The sequence below is a fragment of the Taudactylus pleione genome, unplaced genomic scaffold (assembly GCF_031769625.1).
Source record: "Taudactylus pleione unplaced genomic scaffold, aTauple2 ptg000984l, whole genome shotgun sequence".
Classification (NCBI taxonomy): domain Eukaryota; kingdom Metazoa; phylum Chordata; class Amphibia; order Anura; family Myobatrachidae; genus Taudactylus; species Taudactylus pleione.
The window spans coordinates 460,994-486,187 of NW_028285385.1; the positions used below are offsets into that span (position 1 = coordinate 460,994).

At 45.5% G+C, this 25,194-nt stretch overlaps 2 protein-coding genes across 2 annotated transcripts in view; one reads left to right on the forward strand and one right to left on the reverse strand.

Annotated features, from left to right (window-relative positions):
- LOC148454558 (uncharacterized) overlaps window positions 1-3,683 on the reverse strand; it is a 36,288-nt gene extending 32,605 nt beyond the window's left edge. Inside the window, exon 1 of the mRNA XM_088460783.1 lies at window positions 3,559-3,683. The gene's annotated coding sequence lies outside the window, so the exon portion shown is untranslated. The remainder of the gene's footprint in view (window positions 1-3,558) is intronic.
- The window catches only part of LOC148454557 (uncharacterized), a 127,728-nt gene extending 104,867 nt beyond the window's left edge, over window positions 1-22,861 (forward strand). The window contains exon 10 of the mRNA XM_088460784.1: window positions 20,985-22,861. Coding sequence (XP_088316910.1) covers window positions 20,985-21,853 — 869 coding nt within the window. The 3' untranslated portion in view covers window positions 21,854-22,861. The remainder of the gene's footprint in view (window positions 1-20,984) is intronic.
- The last annotated feature ends 2,333 nt before the right edge of the window (window positions 22,862-25,194 follow it).

Sequence of the window (25,194 nt, forward strand, 5' to 3'; positions counted from 1 at the left end):
TAGTGCCCCATACACTACCTTATATCCAGCTGTCACTCATCATTATATATAAAACACTTAGGGGTAAATCTACTAAAGCGAGAGTTTTTAGAAGTGAGTTTTAGAAGTGATGTTGCCCATAACAACCAATCAGACTCTACTTAACATTTAACTAGCAACTTCTAGAAGATAATAGCTACAATCTGATTGGTTGCTATGGGCAACATCACATCTAGTAATAAACTTTTACAGTACCTTAAGATAAATTACATTAACATCTTAAAGGAGCATTTTTGCAGGTATATTATTAAATAAATATAACCCATTTTAAAACCAATGAATACTCAAAGGTATAGGATAAATAATGATAAGATAAAATGACAAGCTTGTAATAGTTCTCCCTATTACACTTATTCTTACACATAATAACACAGTGCAGAGATAATAACACAGTGCAGAGATAATAACACAGTGCAGAGATAATAACACAGTGCAGAGATAATAACACAGTGCAGAGCTAATAGCCGTCTGTACTGGATCTAATCAACATCTATATTTTATAAGGAGGAAAAACACAACCGGAAAAAAAGATCAGAATAGAACAAGACGTATAACACTAATAGCGCGTTATTCATTTCTATCGCCCCCACCTACGCGCCCGACAGGAGCTGTTCAATTGTATCGCCCCCCCTACGCACCCGACAGGAGCTATTCAATTGTGTCTCCTGACGTGTGCGATAAGCTGCTGGCGCACCATTTCAGCTCGCAGCCGCAGGGGGGTGCGAGCTGATATGGGCGAAAAGTGACCTTTTTCGGTGCCCAAACTACACTTTTCGCGATCGCGCCCAGCACTTTGGTCGGGGGTAGCTGTTTTACGCAGCTAAACCCAAACGACAATTGAATAGCGCCCTGCGATCTCCCGTCACTTTAGACGGGAGATCGGGTGCGATAAAACAATTGAATCTCCCAAAAGTGTTTTATATATAATGATGAATGACAGCTGGATATAAGGTAATGTATGGGGCACTTGAACACACCCACTGATGAAGTCTTTGTGTATTATATATAATGATGAGTGACAGCTGGATATAAGGTAATGTATGGGGCACTATAACACACCCACTGATGAAGTCTTTGTGTATTATATATATAATGATGAGTGACAGCTGGATATAAGGTAGTGTATGGGGCACTAGAACACACCCACTGATGAAGTCTTTGTGTATTATATATAATGATGAGTGACAGCTGGCTATAAGGTAATGTATGGGGCACTAGAACACACCCACTGATGACGTCTTTGTGTATTATATATAATGATGAGTGACAGCTGGATATAAGGTAATGTATTATATATATAATGATGAGTGACAGCTGGCTATAAGGTAATGTATGGGGCACTAGGACACACCCACTGATGAAGTCTTTGTGTATTATATATAATGATGAGTGACAGCTGGATATAAGGTAATGTATTATATATATAATGATGAGTGACAGCTGGCTATAAGGTAATGTATGGGGCACTAGGACACACCCACTGATGACGTCTTTGTGTATTATATATAATGATGAGTGACAGCTGGATATAAGGTAATGTATGGGGCACTTGAACACACCCACTGATGACGTCTTTGTGTATTATATATAATGATGAATGACATAGGGATATAAGGTAATGTATGGGGCACTAGAACACACCCACTGATGACGTCTTTGTGTATTATATATAATGATGAATGACAGCTGGATATAAGGTAATGTATTATATATAATGATGAGTGACAGCTGGATATAAGGTAATGTATGGGGCACTAGGACACACCCACTGATGAAGTCTTTGTGTATTATATATAATGATGAGTGACAGCTGGATATAAGGTAATGTATGGGGCACTAGAACACACCCACTGATTACGTCTTTGTGGATGAAATGCATCTGGGAGCGCCTGGGATGGTGATTCATGTGGTTACTCTGTGACGGACCTCACAGCGAGGTGTGGCACTCACGCGCTGACGGCTGTATCGGAACTCCCCGCCGGCTCTTTGTAACGCTTCATCTGCTGTCTCAGAGCGTAACGGACGCAGCGTCGGTGTTTGAAGATACATATTCCTCAGTCTCACCAGGCTTGTGATGAGATGTTTTGTTTTACCTTATAATGTTCATGTCTATGGTACTTTCATCTGTATAAATGTACAATTGTATTACATCGTGCGCTCCTGGTTTGTCTTTTCATAGAGTATCCATTATCCAGGTCTGAGGTGATAAACCCCTAAGGGAAGCTAAATTGTGTAAAGAAAAGGAGAAATCTCTTTTGGATATTCGGCCAAATCCAGGGGACAATTATATTTATACATTATAGTAACATGCGCACGGCACCTATTTCCCGTTAGTGATCGCTGCAGCGCTATTTTACCCACCCGCAGGACCCTGCGGCCCACAGGCGGGGACGGCACCCGAAATGTTTGTTTATCGGGGTGCCGCCAAAAGGGTCAGGAGCATTCTGATTTTTTTAAAATCGGACAGGGCGCGGCGCTCCGCTAAAGCCGCCTAGCGGGAACGCTAACAGCAGAGTCGGCGCCACTGTATTATAGTAACAACAGAGTCTGCTCCACCTGTATTATAGTAACACATGCACCACTTATCATAGTAGCAACTAAGTCTGAGTCACCTGTATTAGAGCAACAACTGAGTCTGCACCACCTGTATTATAGTATCAACTGAGTCAGCACCACCTGTATTATAGTAACAACGGGGTTTGCACCACCTGTATTATAGTAACAACTAAGTCTGCACCACCTGTATTATAGTAACAACGGGGTCTGCACCACTTGTATTACAATAACGGGGTCAGCCCCCTCTGTATTATAAAAATAGGGCACCGTAGTGCATCCCACCTGCTCAATGATAACGCAGAACCACAGTCACTGTTGCCAACATTAAAATTGAAAACAAGCAACTGATAAATGAATAAGAAGCCCAAACCAATCCAAAAAGGCCCAACTTAATGTGGGGGCACGTGGGTGGGGTACATTTAATGAAAACCACAAATGTTTTTGTTTATTTCATTTAAATACATATAAAGATTTATACATCTCCCTTTAATTTCTGTACCGTCCGCTCCTCCGTCCTCCCGCTCGGCACTATGGGAGAGAGACGTCATGGCGCCTCTCCCTCCGCCCACTGCGGGAGCCGGAAGGCAGAGCTGATGAGTGACCTCCAGCAGCAGCAGCCAATGAGAGTCTGTCTGACTCTCATTGGCTGCCAAAGCGAACACACCGCCGTGTACGTGCGCACTACTTGGCGCCGGCGGTGTGATTTATCACTGTGTAGTGTGGTCTGCACTGCACATACTGACAGAGGTGACCTGAACCGCGGTCGGCGGCGCCACTGGTCCGACGACGCTACGCTATCGATTGGTGGGCAGGGGGGGGGGGGGGGGGGTTCTGGGTGCTCAGAACCCCCCCATCCCTACGTGTGCATGTGCATGCCCCCTCTATGTGATTATACCTGCAGGGAGGAAGACTGTTATCACCACTTAATAATACAGATTAGCACCAGGACTGTCACCATCCTACCTGCCCTCCCCTGCAGCAGTCTCCCCGGTGTCTCTCTGCTCCTATTGTGCCCCCTCTCCCCGGCAGCAGCAGCAGCAGCAGAGGATGAGACAATGACTGAGTGACTCTGTGTCTACAGCGCTGCCCGGAGGAGATCACATGATAAATAGGGGGCAGGGCTCAGACCAGGAGAAAATGGCCGCCGCTCCCATAGTAACTGCCAGGCCTGGTATACAAGAAAATGGCCGCCAACCTCCTGCATTGGGGACATGTGTGGTCAGAGTCATTACAGAGAGGATCGCATGATGCCACAGATTCCGACGGGGGGGGGGGGGGGGGAGAAGCGGCAGCCAATCGTACGGCCAGGCTCAATGAGGCGGCTCCGCCCACCCGCCGTCTCTATGGCTGCAGCCGTCGCCTCCTGTTAATGAGATGACGGACGTAGCGAAGAGCCAATCAGATTGCACAAAATACACAACAGCGAGAGTGAGAGACCCTTACACGTGACGGTGCGGAGAGGGCGGGGCTACATAGCGAGAGATTCCAGATACCTCAGCCGCCATTTTATCCATTCACAACATCTCTGGTGACTATGTCAGGTGACTTCTTATATGATATCTGTGCTTTATTATTATTATTATTATTATTATTATTATTATTGTTATTATTATTATATAGGGAGAGGGGACTGTATAGTGATATATGAGGGGGAATAACACAGCTCCCAGCACACACTGATATGTGGTATTATTATTTATATAGGGGAGAGGGGACTGTACAGTGATATATGAGGAGGAATAACACAGCTCCCAGCACACACTGATATGTGGTATTATTATTATATAGGTTAGAGGGGACTGTACAGTAATATATGAGGGGGAATAACACAGCTCCCAGCACACACTGATATGTGGTATTATTATATAGGGGGAGGGGACTGTACAGTGATATATGAGGGGGAATAACACAGCTCCCAGCGCACACTGATATGTGGTATTATTATATAGGGGAGAGGGGACTGTACAGTGATATATGATGGGGAATAACACAGCTCCCAGCACACACTGATTTGTGGTATTATATAGGGGAGAGGGGACTGTACAGTGATATGAGGGGGAATAACACAGCTCCCAGCACACACTGATATGTGGTATTATTATATAGGGGAGAGAGGACTGTACAGTGATATATGAGGGGGAATAACACAGCTCCCAGCACACACTGATATGTGGTATTATTATATAGGGGGAGGGGACTGTACAGTGATATATGAGGGGGAATAACACAGCTCCCAGCGCACACTGATATGTGGTATTATTATATAGGGGAGAGGGGACTGTACAGTGATATATGATGGGGAATAACACAGCTCCCAGCACACACTGATATGTGGTATTATATAGGGGAGAGGGGACTGTACAGTGATATATGAGGGGGAATAACACAGCTCCCAGCACACACTGATATGTGGTATTATTATATAGGGGAGAGAGGACTGTACAGTGATATATGAGGGGGAATAACACAGCTCCCAGCACACACTGATATGTGGTATTATTATATAGGGGAGAGAGGACTGTACAGTGATATATGAGGGGGAATAACACAGCTCCCAGCACACACTGATATGTGGTATTATTATTATATAGGGGGAGGGGACTGTACAGTGATATGAGGGGGAATAACACAGCTCCCAGCACACACTGATATGTGGTATTATTATATAGGGGAGAGGGGACTGTACAGTGATATATGAGGGGTAATAACACAGCTCCCAGCACACACTGATATGTGGTATTATTATTATAAAGGGGAGAGTCCAGGATTGCGCATTGTTATGTAAGTGTGGCCATTATCAGCTAAACTGGCAGAAGTCAGGGATTCTACTGTGCGTTTGCATTTTTTCAAACTATCAAAACAGGTTTGTAGTGACATAATGTTTATCTGGCTATTTATAATTTGCCAGTGTCTGTGAGGGCCATGAACAAATCTCTGCTTCCCCTTGTACTATTCCATAGTATACTTATAGTGGTATCTGTCAGACTTCTCTTGTAGCACGCACAAAATACCACATTTAGTACTAGCTGGGATACCCGGCATTGCCTTGGTTGAAGAATGGACCTTGAAGAACATCTGCAGCCTTCATCTTTTACATTGTCCTCTCCTTTAACCCCACTACATTGATCCTGAGAAGGATTCTCACTGTGTGCTAACATGCTTTAGCCCTGAAAAGGACCCATCGATCCATTTATATAGAATATGTAGACACTGTTACCTCAATACTGAGGTGTGATTCTCTCTTCAGTGGCTGCTTGCCTCTCTTGCTGAGCTGCCAAGCTTGCTTGTACTTCCTCTGAGGTCTCCTCACCTCTTGCCTCTCTCTTACTTCTAGCAGCTGAGGAGCTGCGACCCAGACTGGATGTTTATTTTGGTTGGCATGGCTTTTCTGATGGCACCTTTCGAGGCGATCCGTCGTCCGACACGGTGCGATTGGGTGGCCGACCGCTTGATATCCTGGTTCCCTCACCCGCATAGCCATACATGGGATCGCATATCGCATCCCCTGATCTTTTGGTTATACAGAAAGATCAGGGGGTGTGATGTTCGACCCCACGGGAGCACGCTCGGCCCGACATCTGGGCCATACACGGTGCGATATTGCAAGCAAATTGTACCAATCAGTCGGATCGCTTGCTTTATCGCCCCGTGTATGGGAGCCTTTAGTCTTTGATTGTGCTTTAAGAGTGAATAGTCCTGAATAGGTCCACAATTTTAAAGGTTGAGATGTGAAAGAACTAAACATAGTTTGAATGTGTTAGACTAAAGGGAGAAAGCTTTGACAAGCAACACAGAAGTAATTCACACCTGGATAACAATGCAATTTAGGAGTAAATGGCAGTGGAGACAGCCGTATTCTGACTGTTTGGAATGTGGTATATTAGGAGCAGAGGGCCTGATTCAGAGCCGGACGCTCTGAACGAGCGCCCGCTCTGAATTAGGGCGTTTTTTTTTTTTTTTGGTGCGTCCTCCTGGACACTCGCATAGCTGTGGGTTACCACCCACAGCTTATGCGAGCGTCCATGATGATGGTCAAGACCATCGGGCTTGCGACGAGACCCTTGCGGTAGGGTCTCGTTGCCGCAAGCCCTAGAGTGATTTTGTCTCTATCCGAGCCAAAATCACTCCCACTGACATCACTAGTGATGTCAGTGGGGCCGGACCCAGATGGTAGGCGTTCCCATGGGAACGCCTCCATCTGGGCAGCAATGCTCCCGGCATGCCCACCAAAGGGCGCGTGCTGTCACTCACCATTGACAGCACGCCCCCTTTGGTGCGAGACTCATAACGACGGCTTGGCCGTCGCTATGCGGGTCTCGCGCATGCGCACGACGGAGCTCCCTCCGTCGTGTGCATGCGCACTAGGGCACCATCGACCCGCTTGCGAGCGCTCAACGCGAGCGTGTCTGAATCAGGCCCAGAGTGACTTACAGGACAGAAACCAGTAACCTTCCCAAATCACTGCGAATTTAGAAATCATTGCCAGCAGAAATCTCTGCAGACCAATGGAAATGTGCTTGGAGGAAATCAGTAACTGTCAGTGCAGGTGCAGTGTGACAGTTGAAGGCTATTAGTATGAATACTTCTAATGCTGCACACACACAACGATTTAGTTAATGAACGATTTTAGTAAACAATTTTTTCCCTTGAAAAAATTAACTAAAATTGTTTACTAAAGTTGTTCATTTACCAAATGTAATGAACGATTTTTTAGAACTACAAACGATTTTTGCATATTAACTTACTGAAAATCGTTCAGTTGACAAGTCTGACTGAATTACAAACGTGAACGCGCATGAACGATAATCGTTCATCGTTTGACTCAGAAAGTGAACGATTTTTACAAACGATTATCGTTAAACTATATCATTTAACGATAATCGTTCAAATAATCGTTGTGTGTATGCACCTTTAATCACTAGTCGCTTATTAGCGCTGCAAGTCACTAAAGAAATAATTGCTGTCCAGCCCAATGTGTGGTTCCAAAGCACAAACAATTATATTATTCAACAAAAGAAATACGCGCTTTGATCTAGACAATGAGCGCAAATAATTATAATACAAGGTACAGCCAAATACATATGCATGCGCCCTGTATCCAGGTCACCAGCCGATCAGTCCTGACATCTGCAGTCATTAAATGGGTAACGACTGAGGACTAGCCCATGGGTGCAATTATATATAAACTTACAAGAAGTAGCAACACAATGGGGACAGACAAACACTGTTTCATTGGCTCTTGTTCCAGATTGATCTTCTTATTGGACAGTTCTTATGGTGTCATTAGGGGTATGGCTTGATCTTGCAGCTGTTCCTTTGTGTATTCTTCCCGCCAGAGAACTGGTATAAACTAGCCAAGACACTACATACGTTTCAATATCTAACCATAATTTCTCTATGATCCATAATTCGAGAACCCAAGATGCAACTTCCTTGTTGTTAGAACCGGAAGCCTGCAAACAAACAGGGCATCAGATTGATACTAAACATGACATGTCCACAGTGTTCTATACCTTTAATATCAAATACATGCATTTCATATCATAACCAATATCTTTAATATGAACCATATTGTGCAGGAACCTTTTATGTGTGCAAATATGTATATATGTTTGTGGTCGCTAATGTGCGTCTGTATTTTAAACTAAGGAAATGTTCATCAAGGTGTATATACCTCAGTAAGCCCACGTGCGTCCACATGTACTTAAATGAATGTATATACCATTATCAATGTGTGTTTATTTACAATTATATGTATGTGTTGTGCTTCTACACACAGTGCAAAGAGTGCACAGTGTGTAGGGGTCATGTACGGCGGAAACATGCGCTGTAGGTGTTTTATGTATTTTGGTGTGGGGAACGCAATTGTGCGCATTGGACTGCGCAGTCGCAGAGCATCGTCCGATTCGCTCTCCAACAGACCCTCGACAATGATTTCGTCCGATAATAGTTTGCAAATGATCACAACCAATTATTTGACTTCGACATTAGTAACGGTCAGTGCAGGTACTTTGGGCACGATGCTATTCAACGCGATGTAAATAGCGCCGGGAGATAGCTCCCGGAGCTATTCAATTCATCGCGATGTTAGGTCGGGGAAGGCTCGTTCTCGCGCCTTAAACGGGGTGTTTAGGCGCGATAACGGGCATTCCCCGACCTAACATCCCGGCACGAGGCTGTTTTCCAGATGCGAAGGGCAGAAAACAGCCTCGCGCCGGGACTCTTGTCGGATTTCTTCTCTCATCCCCGGGGGGATGAGAGAAGAAATCATTAGTCTGACTTGGCAGCGCGGTGTATTGAATAGCTCCGGGAGCTCACTCCCGGCGCTATTTACATCGCGTTGAATAGAATCATGCCCATTGTGACAGTTGGAGGTTATTAGTAACGGTCAGTGCAGGTGCAGTGTGACAGTTGGAGGAAATCAGTAACTGGTGGTGCAGTGTGACGCAGGAAATCAGTAACTGTCAGTGCCGATTCAGTGTGACAGTTAAAGGTAATTAGTAACTGTCAGTGCAGTGTGACAGTTGATCCTCTGACTCACTGCTCTCCTGTTGGAGCTCTGCCTGCCCCCCACTGGTACATATCAGCCTGTACCTTGAGATCAGTGCTGTTTTAGGCACTGGAAGCCATCCAGAGCGAACTTGCTTAAACTAAAATTTCAAATCAGAGACTCCACATCCTACTTGGTAGGCACCATGTTAGGTCTCCAAGGCCCTCACGACCTTCAGACTTATCCGGAAACTTAATCCTGTTCAAACTACACCACCATGCTGAATTTAGTGGAGCTAGGTATAAAACTCTGGCCGTGTATAAAGGACAAACCGACAGAAACACACTTTCTCACTTATTATATAGATATGGTTTTTAGAGAAGCTGTAGTTAGTCTTCCACACTGATATTCTTCTGTTTTACGTATCATTTATTGGTATTTACGTGTTATTTTTTTGTTTTGTGTGTTTTTTAAGGTAAAGAAATGACTGATCTAAAGGCAAAAGATATAGAGGGAGAAGAGGAGGCATATATGATGGGTAGTCAGCAGTTTAAAGAAGAGGAAATCACTACATGTGTCAGTGCAGGTAAATAACAAACTCTTATTACTGAAGAGTCATATTTTCCCTTTGTGCAGTCACTACAACAATCTCTTATCCTGCACCCTCCTCTGTCAGTATAAACTAATGAGGGAAATGTATCTGCCCAGTTGGGGAGTCAGGAGCCATCGGCCCCTATTATATTCCTGCTCTCCTCCTCACATCATGTCACTGTGTGTTACCAGCCCAGAGATCTGACCAGTCTCCTCCCCACACTCTCTGGTGTATCTCATACATCAGGAGCCATCAGCCCCTATTATACTCCTGCTCCCCCCCTCACATCATGTCACTGTATGTTACCAGCCCAGAGGTCTGACCAGTCTCCTCCTCACACTCTCTGGTGTATCTCATACATCAGGAGACATCAGCCGCTATTTCTCCTTCATCCACTAGGGGACACTGGAGTCTCAGTACAGTGGGGTGTAGATGTGGGATAACCGGGAGCTCGCACTTTAAATATGAATAGTAGCTTGCTCCTCCCTCTCTATGCCCCCCCCTACAGGTCAGTCTTAATTTTGTGTCAAGAGAGCTGGTCACATACAAAGAGCTCTCTGCTAACAATCAAGGATCCTCGATCAGCAAGAGGATCAGACAGGCAGCTCCCTGCCTGTCTGCTTCATTGGAGCTGCCGGGGAGACCTCACCGCCGCTTCTTGCGGTGTGCGTTGGCGTCTTCAGATACAGAGACCACTGTCTGGGGGGTGGTACCCAGACGAACTGCGTGCGGCGCTCATCGCAGTCCCCCATTAGCACATCCCGCCGCCGGCAGCATTTGGCAGCAAGAAGGTTAGTGACTCCTGGCACTCCGAGTAGCAGGGTGGCCAGGAGAATATGACAGGCGGGCATTAAAGAGCAGCAACTTGATACAGCGCTGAAAGGCGCCAGAATGCAGGGGGCGGATCCTAATACACAGTTCTGCTCCTGCCTCCCAGCGCTCCCAGAAAGAGGCTGGTGGCCATTTTAGAAGACCCAGGCTGCTGACAAATGCAGAAGAGAGACCTGTCTGCCCAGATTGTGACTGTACAGTGGGGTTAGACTTGTGAAGAGCAGGTCAGACTGTGTTTACACAGTGATTACAGCACAGTATATTGTGTTACACAAGGCTGGTCTCTGCATCAGTGCTGGCTGGGCTGGGTTAATAGCATAATCTCCCTCTATGCCCTTAATCTCTTCTTTCTAAACAGTCTCTCTGTGTGTCACATTTTCTCTGTGTGTGTGTGAACAGTGAATTGGTAACATGACTTCAAAGGGGTCGAAGACTGCTCAAAAGGCTTTCTACCGTAAGAATTGTGCAGATAAGTTTACACAGGGACTATCATCCACTTCCCTGTTGTGTGAGAAGTGTGTTTCAGAAACACAGACTGCAGCATCCCCACAACACCCTATTTGGGCTGATCAAATTACATCAGTCATGTCTCAAATGTCTGCTGAGCTGGAAGCTTCTCGCAGAGAGAGAGAGGTTGAAAGATCTCAGAGGTCCACCTTCTCTGAACCAGACTGGGCGCGGTCTTTAGCCAGGTCTGTAGAAGGGCTTACAAGGGTTATGTCAGCCCAGGTTCCTCCTGTGGCAGAATCCTCTAGTGTCCCTGCTAGGAGACTAATACCGAATCCCCTTATGTGGGATGATCCGGAAGAGGATGACATGCCTGATACAGAGGAAGGGGAGGTACAGGACCCTATAGAGGAACAGGTGCCAGAGGAAGCGGAGCCTTTATCTCAGGGTGTAGAGGCGCTGATTGCAGCTATACGCCAGGTATTACATGTTGAGGACATGGACCCTGTGGAAGTTAGGCCATCTATAAGAAACAAAGACTAGCAGCCTCCTTTCCAGTGTCTGAGGAAATGGATGAGGTCCTTACCTCAATGTGGAAACACCCAGATAAAAAGTTTCAGATCTCGCGTAAACCTTTATCCTACTATCCCTTTCCTGCAGAGAGAAGGAAATTATGCAAAACACCTCCTTCAGTGGACCCTTCAGTGTCACGTCTGTCTAAAAAGACGGGGCTCCCTGTTCCAGGAGCGGTTTCTTTAAAGGAGTCTTCTGACAGGAAGTTAGAAACTACCTTAAAGTCTATGTACACTGTAGCGGGGGTCTCCCTTCGACCCGTTTTAGTCAGCTGTTGGGTCAACAAGGCGGTGGAAGCTTGGGCTACGCAGCTTGCTGAGGGCCTTAAGACTGGTGTTCCGGCGGATGATCTGGTTCCTCTAGCGGAACAGATTGTCCCGGTTTCAGGGGACAAACCAGAGGTCTTGGGTGTGGACGCAGGCTCCAGCCATCACGCTCCACTGGACCGCCAGGGACACTATGGTGCAGAAAACCAGCGTCCCGAGGGTTAAAGACCAGGCTGGGGAGACAGCCCCTCAGCTCGGCTTTCCACTGAGGTCTGGCTTTGCTGAGCTGCTCTCATCCTCTGCCCACGTCCCCTCTGAGGTCTCCGGCGGCCATTTAGTCGCAGCTCTCTCAGGACAGCTTGAGGTCCAGTCCCCCTACATACTTCGCCCTTGGGTCAGCGTATGTAGCACTATTGCCTAACAGACACTGAGTCTGCGTAGTTGATTATAGTGCCATTGTGCAGGTTTCTTTCTACATTGTATGTGACTTATGCTGGTGTGGTCTCATTTTTTCACAAAGCTGTGAGTATGTATATATATATATATATATATATATATATATATATATATATATATATATATATATATATATATACATACACCTTTTCTCTGATTCATGCCCTATCCTACAAGTGTAGTCAGGGTGTTTCTAATATCTCACATATTAAAGCTAAGTATTTGTGAGAATTGTCACATACTTTTGTATGTTGCACTGTGCCATTACTGGCAGGGGAAACCCGTGCAAGTGCAGTCCGACAACTCCACCACCTACATCAACCTTCAAGGAGGCACTCGAAGTCAGGCAGCAATGACAGAGATGTCACGCATTCTGACATGAGCAGAAGGTCATCTCCCGGCCATATCGGCAGTGTTCATACTGGGAATTCTCAATTGGGAAGCAGACTTTCTCAGCCATCACGACGTGCATCCTCGGGGAATGGTCTCCTCACCAAGAAGTGTTTCAACTCCTAGTAGACAAGTGGGACCTCCCAGAGGAGGACCTGATGCCCTCTCGTCACAATCACAAGCTGCCTCTTTACGGGTCCAGAACAAGAGATGCCGAGGCTATCTTGGTAGACGCTCTGTCAGTAAAGTGGACCTTCCACTTTGCGTACCTGTTTCCTCCAGTCTCCCTTGAGTTCTAAGGAAGTTCAAACAAGACGGAGGCACTGTCCTGCTGGTGGCTCCAGCATGGCCCAGACGTCATTGGTACTCAGATTTTCAGAGTCTCTCCATAGACACTCCGTTACTGTTGCCTCAATGTACGGACCTGTTGTCTCAGGGTCCTTGCCTTTACCTGGGTCGTCTGTCTTTGACGGCGTAGCTCCCTCCTAAGGTCCAGAGAATTCTCCAGCTCTGTAGTTAACACTATGCTTAGAGCTCATAAGCCAGCCTCTGCTCTGATCTACCACAGAGTGTGGCATACATATTTTTGATGGTGTCGTCCCCGAGGTTACGATCCCCAGGTGTTTCGGATTTCCAGAATTCTGGCCTTCCTTCAAGCGGGATTGGATCTTGGGCTCTGCCTAGTTTCCCTGAAAGTGCATGTCTCTGCTTTTTTGGTGTGGTTTCAATGAAGGATTGCTCCTCTACCGGACATCTGCACCTTCCTTCAGGGTGTCCTCCAGATTCAGCCTCCCTTTGTCCACCCAGTGACTCCTTGGGATTTGGCTATAGTGCTTAGGGCTCTCCATTTGAACCTCTGACTTCAGTGGAACTCACGAGGTTTGACAGCGAAGACTCTATTCCTTCTGGCCATTGCTTCCGCCAGAAGGGTGTCAGATTTAGGGGCACTCTCCTGTCGCTCCCCATTTCTGATATTTCACAGGGACAGGGCTGTGCTTCGGGCTCACCCTGGTTTCCTCTTTAAGGTTGTTTCTAGTTTTCACATTAATGAAGAAATTGTAGTCCCGGCCTTTAAGTCTCTATACCTCTCGGTTGGTGAGGCCTCTTTGGATGTGGTCCGTGCCCTCAGGATTTACCTGGACCGTACCAGTTCCCTTAGGAAATCTGACTCCTTGTTTATGCTCTATGGATTTCACAAGAAGGGATGGCCAGCCAATAAACAAACATTGGCTAGATGGCTTCGTATGGCTATCTCAGAGGCTTACACTCAGGAGGGTCTTCCTGTCCCGCCTTCTGTTACTGCTCATTCTGCTCGGTCTGTGGGTCCCACGTGGGCAGCTCGCTGTGGCGCCTCGGCTGTTCAGCTTTGTAAGGCGGTCATGTGGTCTTATGTTCAGACCTTTCTAAGGTTCTATGCCTTTGATTCCTTTGCCTCCCAGGATGCTTCCTTTGGGTGACGGATTCTCCTCTCAGCGCAGGAGCGTCCCCGCCCTTAAAAGGACTGCTTTGGGACATCCCCAAGGTCTCCCTGTGGAGCCTATGGACCCTGAAGAAGAAAATGAGTTATGGTAAGAACTTACGTTTAACTCTTTCTTCAAAGTCCATATGATCCACAGGGCAGCCGCCCTGACACACCTGGCTTCAAATAGGTTTTTTCCAGTCACCGTTTTCCCGTCTCCTCTGTGAGAGTGTGGACCCTATGGACTTTGAAGAAAGAGAGTTAACAAAGGTAAGTTCTTACCATAACTCTCATTTTTAGGAGCCATCCCAGTACCTCAGTGCGGAGGGGGATTAAGCCTGGCGGCTGCAGCGATGCGGTGAGAGTTACTGTGTTCGGGACTCTAGTCCTAGACGCAGGTATACAAGCTATAGACCGGGAGCCTCACTCACAATACCCCACCACTGAAAGAGTTCTGCTACGGCACTAGCCCCTGGGGTTTGTTTGGTATGAAAGTCTGATACAATTGTAATTTTTTTTTACAAATCTTAAAAAAAAAAAATTTCAAACACAGGAACATCAGAACCACCATTGTGACACTCGATTTGAGAATGGATCCAGGCACCAGGTACGTTAGGTGCGTGAGGTTAATTTACTTTTTACCAGCAGCTGCTAATCTTTGCAGTGATCGGTAGCAGAGCAGACACAGAGGGAGAGGGTGCAGGCAAGCAGAGGGACCGGGGTTCTCTTCCTGCATCTGCCCTCATGTTTATCTGACTGGTCGAGATTTTACAACTAGAGCAGGTGAAGAACTGCCAGGCAAGTGGTTAAAAGTATCATTGCACTTACCTCTTCCCTGGTGGTCCAGGGGGATTTGGGTCCCTTTTTGGGACTCTGGTCTTCCCCCTCCCAGGGAATCAGAGTGGCCTCCCATGCAGCCTCCTGCAGTGACATGAGGAGATGCAGGGAGAGCTAGCCAGCACAGCCACCTGATTGTTTTCTTGGAGCTCCAAGATGATGACACTCGGTGGCCAAGGAGGCTACTGTCTGGGGATCTTTTCTCCCTGCCCCTGGGCCCAAATTCAGAGAGCGTGGTAGTTTCCATGCAGAATTCTGGAAGTAAATTTTTAGTGGTCACCCCCAGACTTGCTGGCCCCTGGGCTGCTGTTACCTTATTGTTTGTTTGGCGTTTCTCCTGGACGCTCCTTAGGTATTTTTCTCTGATGTCTGGATGTGCGGACCCTAGAAGTTCAGTCTCACAGATCTGTCCTGTCACACTGCTGGGGATGTGGGGACCCTAGACATAGTATCACATATCTGCCCTGTCACACTGCTGGGGATGTGGTGACCCTAGACATAGTGTCACATATCTGCCCTGTCACACTGCTGGGGTTGTGAGGACCGTAGACATAGTGTCACATATCTGCCCTGTCACACTGCTGGGGTTGTGAGGACCCTAGACATAGCGTTACAGATCTGCCCTGTCATACTGCTGGGGATGTGAGGACCCTAGACATAGTGTCACAGATCTACCTGTCACACTGCTGGGGATGTGAGGACCCTAGACATAGTGTCACAGATCTGCCCTGTCACACTGCTGGGGATGTGAGGACCCTAGACGTAGTGTCACAGATCTGCCCTGTCACACTGCCGGGCATGTGAGGACCCTAGACATAATGTCTCAGGTCTCCCCTGTCACACTGCTGGGGATGTGAGGACCCTACACATAATGTCACAGATCTGCCCCGTCACACTGCTGGGGATGTGGGGACCCTAGACATAATGTCACAGATCTGCCCTGTCACACTGCTGGGGATGTGAAGACCCTAGACATAATGTCACAGCTCTGTCCTGTCACACTGCTGGGGATGTGGGGACCCTAGACATAGTGTCACAGATCTGCCCTGACACTGCTGGGGATGTGAGGACCCTATACATAGTGTCACATATCTGTCCTGTCACATTGCTGGGGATGTGAGGACCCTAGACATAGTGTCACAGATCTGCCCTGTCACACTGCTAGGGAAGTGGGGACCCTAGACGTAGTGTCACAGATCTGCCCTGTCACACTGCTGGGGATGTGGGAACCCTAGACATAGTGTTACAGGTCCTATCACACTGCTGGGATGAGGGGACCCTTAGAGATACTATGGACAATATATTTTGGAAATATCTTAAAATGAAACACTAATGATAGATATGTATTCCCTGATATAAAGAGCTTTGACATTTCTTATTTTTCCAACCTGTTTATTGCAACATTTATGAGAAGCCTCCTTATATACTTGGTAAATGCCTCATAAGGAGTTATACTTAGAGAGCTTTCCCCATCCAGTATATATGGTTAGGTTACTGTACACACATCACTTCTATACAATGTACTCTAGTCACTGTGTGTCTTCTACAGATGGACCCAGTAACAGAAATACCCCAGAGAGATGTCCCCGTCCTCTTTATTCACAGGTCTATACAAAGGAGAATCACAGAATCGCACAGGGGCATCAGGTAATAAAGGCTCTTCCCGAAAATTGAAATGGGGACATTTCATTAATTGACCTGCGTTAAATAATTAATCTGCACCTAATTGATTGTTTTACATGCTGATAATATACTATTATAATATTTATTTAGATATAAATTACTCAGACATTATTAAAATATTATTTTGTTGTTTGGTGGGTATTTTAGGATGAAGACCTGATTGTTATTAAGGCAGAAGATATAGAAGGAGAAGAAGAGATGTGTGTAACTGATATGAAGGCAGAAGATACAGAAGGAGAAGAAGAGACATATATGACTTATAATGAGGCAGAAGATATATTGGGAGAAGAGGAGACGTATGTGACTGACATGAAGGCAGAAGATATAGAGGGAGAAGAGGAGATGTATGTGACTGATATAAAGGCAGAAGATACAGAAGGAGAAGAGGAGACGCGTGTGACTGATATAAAGGTAGAAGATACAGAAGGAGAAGAGGAGACGTGTGTGACTGATATAAAGGCAGAAGATACAGAGGGAGAAGAAGAGACGTATTTGACTGATAATAAGGCAGACGATGCAGAGGAAAATGAAGAGACGTATGTGAGGGGTTATCAGCAGTGTAAGGAGGAGGAAATCCCTACAGAGATCAGCACAGGTGAGTAATAAACACTTATCACAGAAGAGTCACATATTCTCCTTGCTCAGTCAATACAACAATTTTATATCCTACACCCTCCTCTGTTAGTGAGCAGTTTGTTAATTTCTAAATCTAATTAGAGGTGGTTACTGCAGATCCGTCCACAATTAAATGAGACATGGAAAGGCAATCAGACCATGACTGAATGTCTTTAATGGATGTAATATTTTACTCATACCAGACAATAGCATAAATTGTGGATCTTAGTATAGGAATCGGTATGGGATGCCGGCAGTCGTCTAGGATACCTACACTTGTTGTTCGGTAAGCTAACCTACCCCGCTACTTACCTTTGGTATTCTGGCGGTCAGGATGTTGGGGTTGTGATAGGCATCGATATTCCGGCTCCGGTAATATCAGTGCCGGCATTGCGGCTACTGGGATACTGACTGTAACCCGTAGTATGTATCAAGTAGAAATATGTGAATCCTTACCACACTTCTGTAGACTGGTTTCCACGCACACTCTGCCCACTGCGATGAATCAGGGCTCTGAAATAAGTCAGTGGATGAGTGCACGGTCTAACCCACTAGATGTTTCATTCTGACGCGTTTAGTAGTTCTCTGTGTGCTTGGTGTAGGGCTGTATTCCAGATTTTTACATCATTAAAAGTGGTTCAAAAAGTGTCCAAGTGGATGACGTTATCCTGATTTCCATTACCCATGAGTGGAACCTTGCTCAGATAAGCAGATCCATACACTACCTATTTTACAGCCATCATTTTGTGTTTTATTTACTACACTATGAGCGCCTTCATGTTATGTTACTTTATTCCCTCGCAACCTTCCATGATCTCATGTATACAGTGGCAGCCATGGTTTGTAGTTATAGTAAGGCCGGTCACTAATGTCCTATGTAATGACAGTACCCAGCAGTGACTATAAACTTTATGTACACTGTAAACTTGTCAGACACATTTTCATTGGTCGTTCTCTTGGCAATTTGGAAAGTAGCAGAAATAACATCCACCACTATCTGCTGGGGACATTACGTGGTGGTGATGGTTCTCATTGGTTGTTACTCTCCTCCTTGTTCATAATGGAGGGCTGTGGGGTTACCATACTCGCTATAGAGGGCTGCTGTCATTTCTGTCCATACCTGGCCCACTCAGGGCAGAGGAGATAAGATTTGTAAGAGGTGATGGGCTCTGGAGCTGGTGGTAGTAGTGGGTCACCCCAGCCATGCCATGCAACTGCTGTTGGTTTATCATGAATCTAAACCTAGAATCTAGTACTTGGGGCTCCAGGAAGCTGGGAAAAGGAAGGAAGGAGCAGTAAAAGGTGGCAGGGATAAGGGGGGGAAGCAGATGGAGACAGAATGGAAGATGGAGTCAGCTGCAGAAGAGGATGGTGCTGCTTGGAGGAGGCAGAGCCAAGCACCAGCATCCTGCTGCTGAAGAGCCCAGCTTCTCTGCTGTTGGCTGCTGCAGCCTCGGCCCCTGTTGCATCCTGCCTCCGCTGTTATCGCCTCCCACTGGCTGCTGCCTGAGGTCTGCTTGGACCAGATGACACAGTACAGAGGCTAGAGCCTGAAGGGGTGGCTGTACTGATCTGGAGGCAGTTGGGAATATACAAGCAGAATGTACATAAAACTCCCAATGACAGACAAAGGGACAGGACAGCACTTGGTTCCTGGTTACCAAGTTCCGGAGGTCACACACCAGTCTGTGGAGCCCAGACCTCCTGTCTCTCCCTGTGTCCAGGAGCCTCCAGCTTGTGTCGGGCGACCGGCTTTTTGCATCCAAGGATGCTAGTGCTGGGTTTTCTGAGTGTACCCTCCCCTAGGGACAGCTTCTGAATGTCCTATGGTCCAGTGTCCCCCAGATTGGATGTGAGAATAAACAGTTGGTGCTGATTATCGCTAACATAAATAATAATAATCCCTTAGTACTGGCTAAACAGCTGTTCAAAAGTAAAAACTCTGCAGTTTCATAAATATGAACCAAAGAAAAACATCACATGACCTGCGCTATACCAGTCTGTCTGATAAATATAATTCCTAGGTGCAGTTCAGAAGAATATCTAATTTATTAAAAGTTGTCTAATAAATATTGCATGGACCCCAGCATAATACAGATGTTTTACAATAATAAATCAATAAAAAAATAAAATAAAAAAAAAAAAAAATATATATATAATCTTCTTAAAAGTCACTGTTCAGATTTGTAACTTGCTGGTAATATAAGTGTTAATGCCGGGCTTGTCATATTCTTCTAAAATCTAGGAGCCAGGATGAAAGTGTAGGAGCCAGACCACCGTCCCCCCAAAAAATTGATAGGAGTGAGGAACACAGCTCTGTGTGTTATGCAACTGTTATACACACTATACTAGTCCACAGAATGGCCGCAGTTGAATGGCTATAGTAACATGGAGCCCTCCTCACTTCTCTGCACAGCTCTTCTACTCCACCCCCCACCCCCTCCAGTAATAAACCACATTTGCACATAAAACAATGGAGCCAGAAAGTACTACAACCCCCCCCTCCCCGGGGCTACATTCCTGTGCACCTTCTCTCTGGGCAACCATCCCCCACTACTAAGGGGGTACCCCAGGCAAACCACCCCTCCGCAGCCACAATGCTGTGCAGCTACCCCCCCGGGCAAACAAACCCTTCCCCGCGGCCACAATAATGAGCAGCTAACCTCCCCCCCATTAAATCAACCGCAATGGCCACACAACTATGGGGTACCCACCGGCAAACCACCCCTCCGCAACCATCCATCCCTCCGTTCTCCGTAGTGGTCACACCGATATCTCTGAAGCTGCTCTGCAATCCTTGGCCATGCATAGACCCTCTTACTGGAGAGCTCTATGCAGTCGGAGTTAGGACGCAAACTGGGGCGGAGAGGAGGAGTTGCCGCAGGCCGCGACAGAGTGATGACATCACCACAGGCTGGGACTGAGAGGAGGAGTCGGCGCAGTGCAAGACAAACAGTCACCGCAGGCAACTCTCAGCACATGCACTCCTGTGCATGAAATGACTGCTGCAATGCTACAGAAAGTAATCTCCGCTGGGACTGACAAGGATCTGCTTCCGCCCTCCCTGCAAAATCTGTCAGCCAGGTAGCAAAATCTGGTCACCATGGCGACCTGACCCCTGGGATTTGTCGAGCCCTGTGTTAATGGGTATACACCATAGTTAGGTGGGACAGGGTTATGTCAGTCAGATGCCAGCACTAACCCTGATAGTATGCAGAGGGGTTTATGTTATCACTGTACTGTGTTATCACTGCATGTTACTCTCACGAGTAACCAGCACAAATGATTACAATAAAGCTGTAATCCCTGCTCTATACATAACAGCGTAACATGTCAGTGGATGAGTTTTACAGTAGAGCATCGTGAATTTATCCATTAGATGGTGATTTAAGGACCTTTAATGATAGTCTTTATGAAAAATGTTATTTATGGGACATTTATATATTTTATTCCCAGCAGATGGATGTAACAGCAGGAATTTCTGGAAGGAGAATATAGTTTTATCTACAGATTGTAAAGTAGAAGATAATGACATCAAACAAGATTCCCTGGGAGAAAACCCCATTACCCCAATTATACATCCCGTACCTCACAATGCATATGTATCACCTGATGCTGCGTATAATGAGGAATGTTCTCCTGGTACCTCTATTACAGCTCTTAGGCTAGATAAAATATTTCCTTCTTCTATAGAAGCCAAAAGTCGCACACAGAAAACAAATCGTATTCCCCATCAGCCACCTAAGGTATGTGAAAGGCCATTTCCATGTTCTGAGTGTGGGAAATGTTTTATACAGAAATCAAAGCTTTGCATACATCTGAGAAGTCACACAGGTGAGAAACCATTTCCATGTTCTGAGTGTGGGAAATGTTTTACACAAAAATCAAATCTTGTTATACATCTGAGAAGTCACACAGGTGAGAGGCCATTTCCATGTTCTGAGTGTGGGAAATGTTTTACACAGAAATCAGTTCTTGTTGCACATCAAAAAAGTCACACATATGAGAAACCATTTCCATGTTCAGAGTGTGGGAAATGTTTTACACAGAAATCAGATCTTGTCAGACATCAGAGAAATCACACAGGTGAGAGGCCATTTCCATGTTCTGAGTGTGGGAAATGTTTTACACGAAAATCACATCTTGTTCTACATCTGAGAAATCACACAGATAAACCATTTCCATGTTCTGAGTGTGGGAAATGTTTTATACAGAAATCACATCTTCTTAGACATCAGAAAAGTCACACAGGTGAGAAACCATTTCCATGTTCTGAGTGTGGGAAATGTTTTACACAGAAATCAGATCTTGTTACACATCAGAGAAGTCACACAGGTGAGAAACCATTTTCATGTTCTGAGTGTGGGAAATGTTTTACACAGAAATCAGATCTTTTTACACATCAGAGATGTCACACAGGTGAGAAACCATTTCCATGTTCTGAGTGTGGGAAATGTTTTACACAGAAATCAGCTCTTATTACACATAAGAGAAGTCACACAGGTGAGAAACCATTTCCATGTTCTGAGTGTGGGAAATGTTTTACACGGAAATCACATCTTGTTAAACATCAGAGAAGTCACACAGGTGAGGAACTATTACCATGCTCTGAGTGTTAGAAATGTATTACACAGAAATCATATCTTGTGATACATCAGAGAAGTCACATAGGGGAAAAGTCATTTCCATGAAAATTTTTACCCAGAAATCAGATCTTATTTCACATAAAAGATATCACACAGATTAGCTACTCTCATGTTTTGATCATCAGAAATCAGGTCTCATTAGACCACCCTTTATTTACATTAGAGAAACAGTGTTTACAAATTAATTTTTTTTTTTTTTAAATAACATCTTATTAAACAGCATTTATCCTGACCTCTGACATTTCTGTTTTGTGAGTGGTCATAGTTTGTATTACAGTCCTCGTATCTGCTGTTACTTTTCTTGCTCTATTTTGAAAGGAAAGTGACTGCAGTGTGTATAGTAGGTTTTGGATTTGGATCACCCAAATGGTATAAAAGGGTGTAGAATGACACTAGGAACAGTGACCAAGGCGGAAACAGTTCTGTCATCTAATAACAGACCATAAGGTCAGAGACCTGACAGATAAGTTTCTGCCACCAGCCCCTTCCCCTCCATTATATCCTGCAAGGAGACCAAGTACCCAGAGCAATGGGTAGATATAAACAGTTAGTGTGACAAATAATTATAAATATCATTATCAGGGCACAACAACCGTGAGCAGTAAGGACTGTCCTATATGTGAATGTTCCTGGTGCTCCGAGTGGTGTCCCCAGTATGTGTATATTTCTGTGTATGTATATATATATATACTATTCTCTCTCCTTCCCGAGCTTAGAGAATGAGGATATAAATATCTATGAAATGAAATATTGTGCTGTATGTACTAATAATTGTATACATGCTACATTGTAATATTGTGCTGTATGTACTAATAATTGTATACATGCTACATTGTAATATTGTGTAGTTTTATTTCTCTGGTTCTCCATGTAGAAAATGCAGCCAATCATCTTCATGTATTGGGATTTGAGGGACCGAATGTTTATCATTTTTTATTAACTAACAAAGTATCATTAAAAACTGCTATTTATTATACTGAACCAGTTTCACGCATCCAATTATTTCTTTACGGTTTATATTGTTTTATATGTCATGTACACAAACTAGAAGGTCCACAAACATCTGTGGGCTAATGTCATGCAGAAATCGGATCACTCCCACTACAAAGCTGCTGTCTCCCTGGGGGATCCATGAATATTGTGGTATATCCATCTCTGAGACACATGTGAGTCCTGTGTGTGATTACCAGCTTCATTCTTACAGGCTAACAGCGTATACACTAGAAGTGGTCACTGTACTCACCTGGGCTTTGCAGTATAAGGAGACACCTGCGGATACACTTTTGTGTAGATAAATCTCCGTGAGTGTACATTTGGCAATGGCTGCACCATATTTTTTTCAGCTGAGTAAAAATACTCTTCACATTTTATCCAAACAGGAATGAAAATGATGATTATCTAGCAGGGAAAGCACCAGCAGTCACAGCCCCTGTATGACACCAGTAACATGTTAGCATGGAGCAGTGTATGCAGTCAGTGTGATGATTAGCAGGGAAAGCACCAGCAGTCACAACCCCTTTATGACACCAGTCATATGTTAGCATGGAGCAGTGTATGCAGTTAGTGTGATGATTAGCAGGGAAAGCACCAGCGGTCACAGCCCCTGTATGACACCAGTAATATGTTAGCATGGAGCAGTGTGTGCAGTCAGTGTGATTATCTAGCAGGGAAAGCACCAGCAGTCACAGCCCCTGTATGACACCAGTAATATGTTAGCATGGAGCAGTGTATGCAGTTAGTGTGATGATTAGCAGGGAAAGCACCAGCAGTCACAGCCCCTGTATGACACCAGTAATATGTTAGCATGGAGCAGTGTATGCAGTTAGTGTGATGATTAGCAGGGAAAGCACCAGCAGTCACAGCCCCTGTATGACACCAGTAATATGTTAGCATGGAGCAGTGTATGCAGTCAGTGTGATGATTAGCAGGGAAAGCACCAGCGGTCACAGCCCCTGTATGACACCAGTAATATGTTAGCATGGAGTAGTGTATGCAGTCAGTGTGATTATCTAGCAGGGAAAGCACCAGCAGTCACAACCCCTGTATGACACCAGTAATATGTTAGCATGGAGTAGTGTGTGCAGTCAGTGTGATTATCTAGCAGGGAAAGCACCAGCAGTCACAACGCCTTTATGACACCAGTAATATGTTAGCATGGAGCAGTGTATGTAGTTAGTGTGATGATTAGCAGGGAAAGCACCAGCTGTCACAGCCCCTGTATGACACCAGTAATATCTTAGGAACCCCCATGAGTCAGACACATGACACAGCTACTGTATTGTCACCTTATGCCTGAGATGTTACTTTATGTCAGTGTCTCCTGCATAAAACAAGAACATATATAGTGGTGCTTTCTATGGCTGATACGATGTCATTTGTAGAAATGAGCTTAATGAATGTGTATTTAATGACCATGAATTGTGACATAATTGTATTAAAGTTTTGTTTAAAAAGGCCAAACCGGCAATATCATACAGCTGGTGTGGGGCTAGTTATACTCTGTATCACTCTCACCACCCACCCTGATATCTTCTGGCCATTTCCTGCTTACCCAACATCTGGACATATGGTCATTGTTATTCCACAGAGGCAACTCATGGGGGGATATGGCTGAAGTCCTCCCTGGTCTGCACAGCACCCCAGCTCAAGCTCCTTCATACACACAAGATTCCTGGCCGGCCTCTCCTGCTAGTGGTAGGAGCAGCAGGTGACAAGGGCCTGGGAGCTGGGGTGCAGCTAGTTACTGTGCATCAGGTGGCTGATTTCCAGGGACAGCAGCCAAGGGGCCTGCTCTGCTCCATCCCACAGGGCGATGTAGTAATAGGGAGCCCAGGCCTGGCCTTGTATCATGTAGTAATACACATGAGACCTCATTACAGAGAGCCTGTGTGTATATAGGTGTCCTGCTCTGCCCCATACCACAGGGTGATGTAGTAATAGGGAGCCCAGGCCTGGCCTTGTATCATGTAGTAATACACATGCGACCTCATTACAGAGAGCCTGTGTGTATATAGGTGTCCTGCTCTGCTCCATCCCACAAGGTGATGTAGTAATAGGGAGCCCAGGCCTGGCCTTGTATCATGTAGTAATACACATGAGACCCCATTACAGAGAGTCTGTGTGTATATAGGTGTCCTGCTCTGCTCCATCCCACAGGGTGATGTAGTAATAAGGAGCCCAGGCCCGGCCTTGTATCATGTAGTAATACACATGAGACCTCATTACAGAGTGCCTGTGTGTATATAGGTGTCCTGCTCTGCTCCATCCCACAAGGTGATGTAGTAATAGGGAGCCCAGGCCTGGCCTTGTATCAT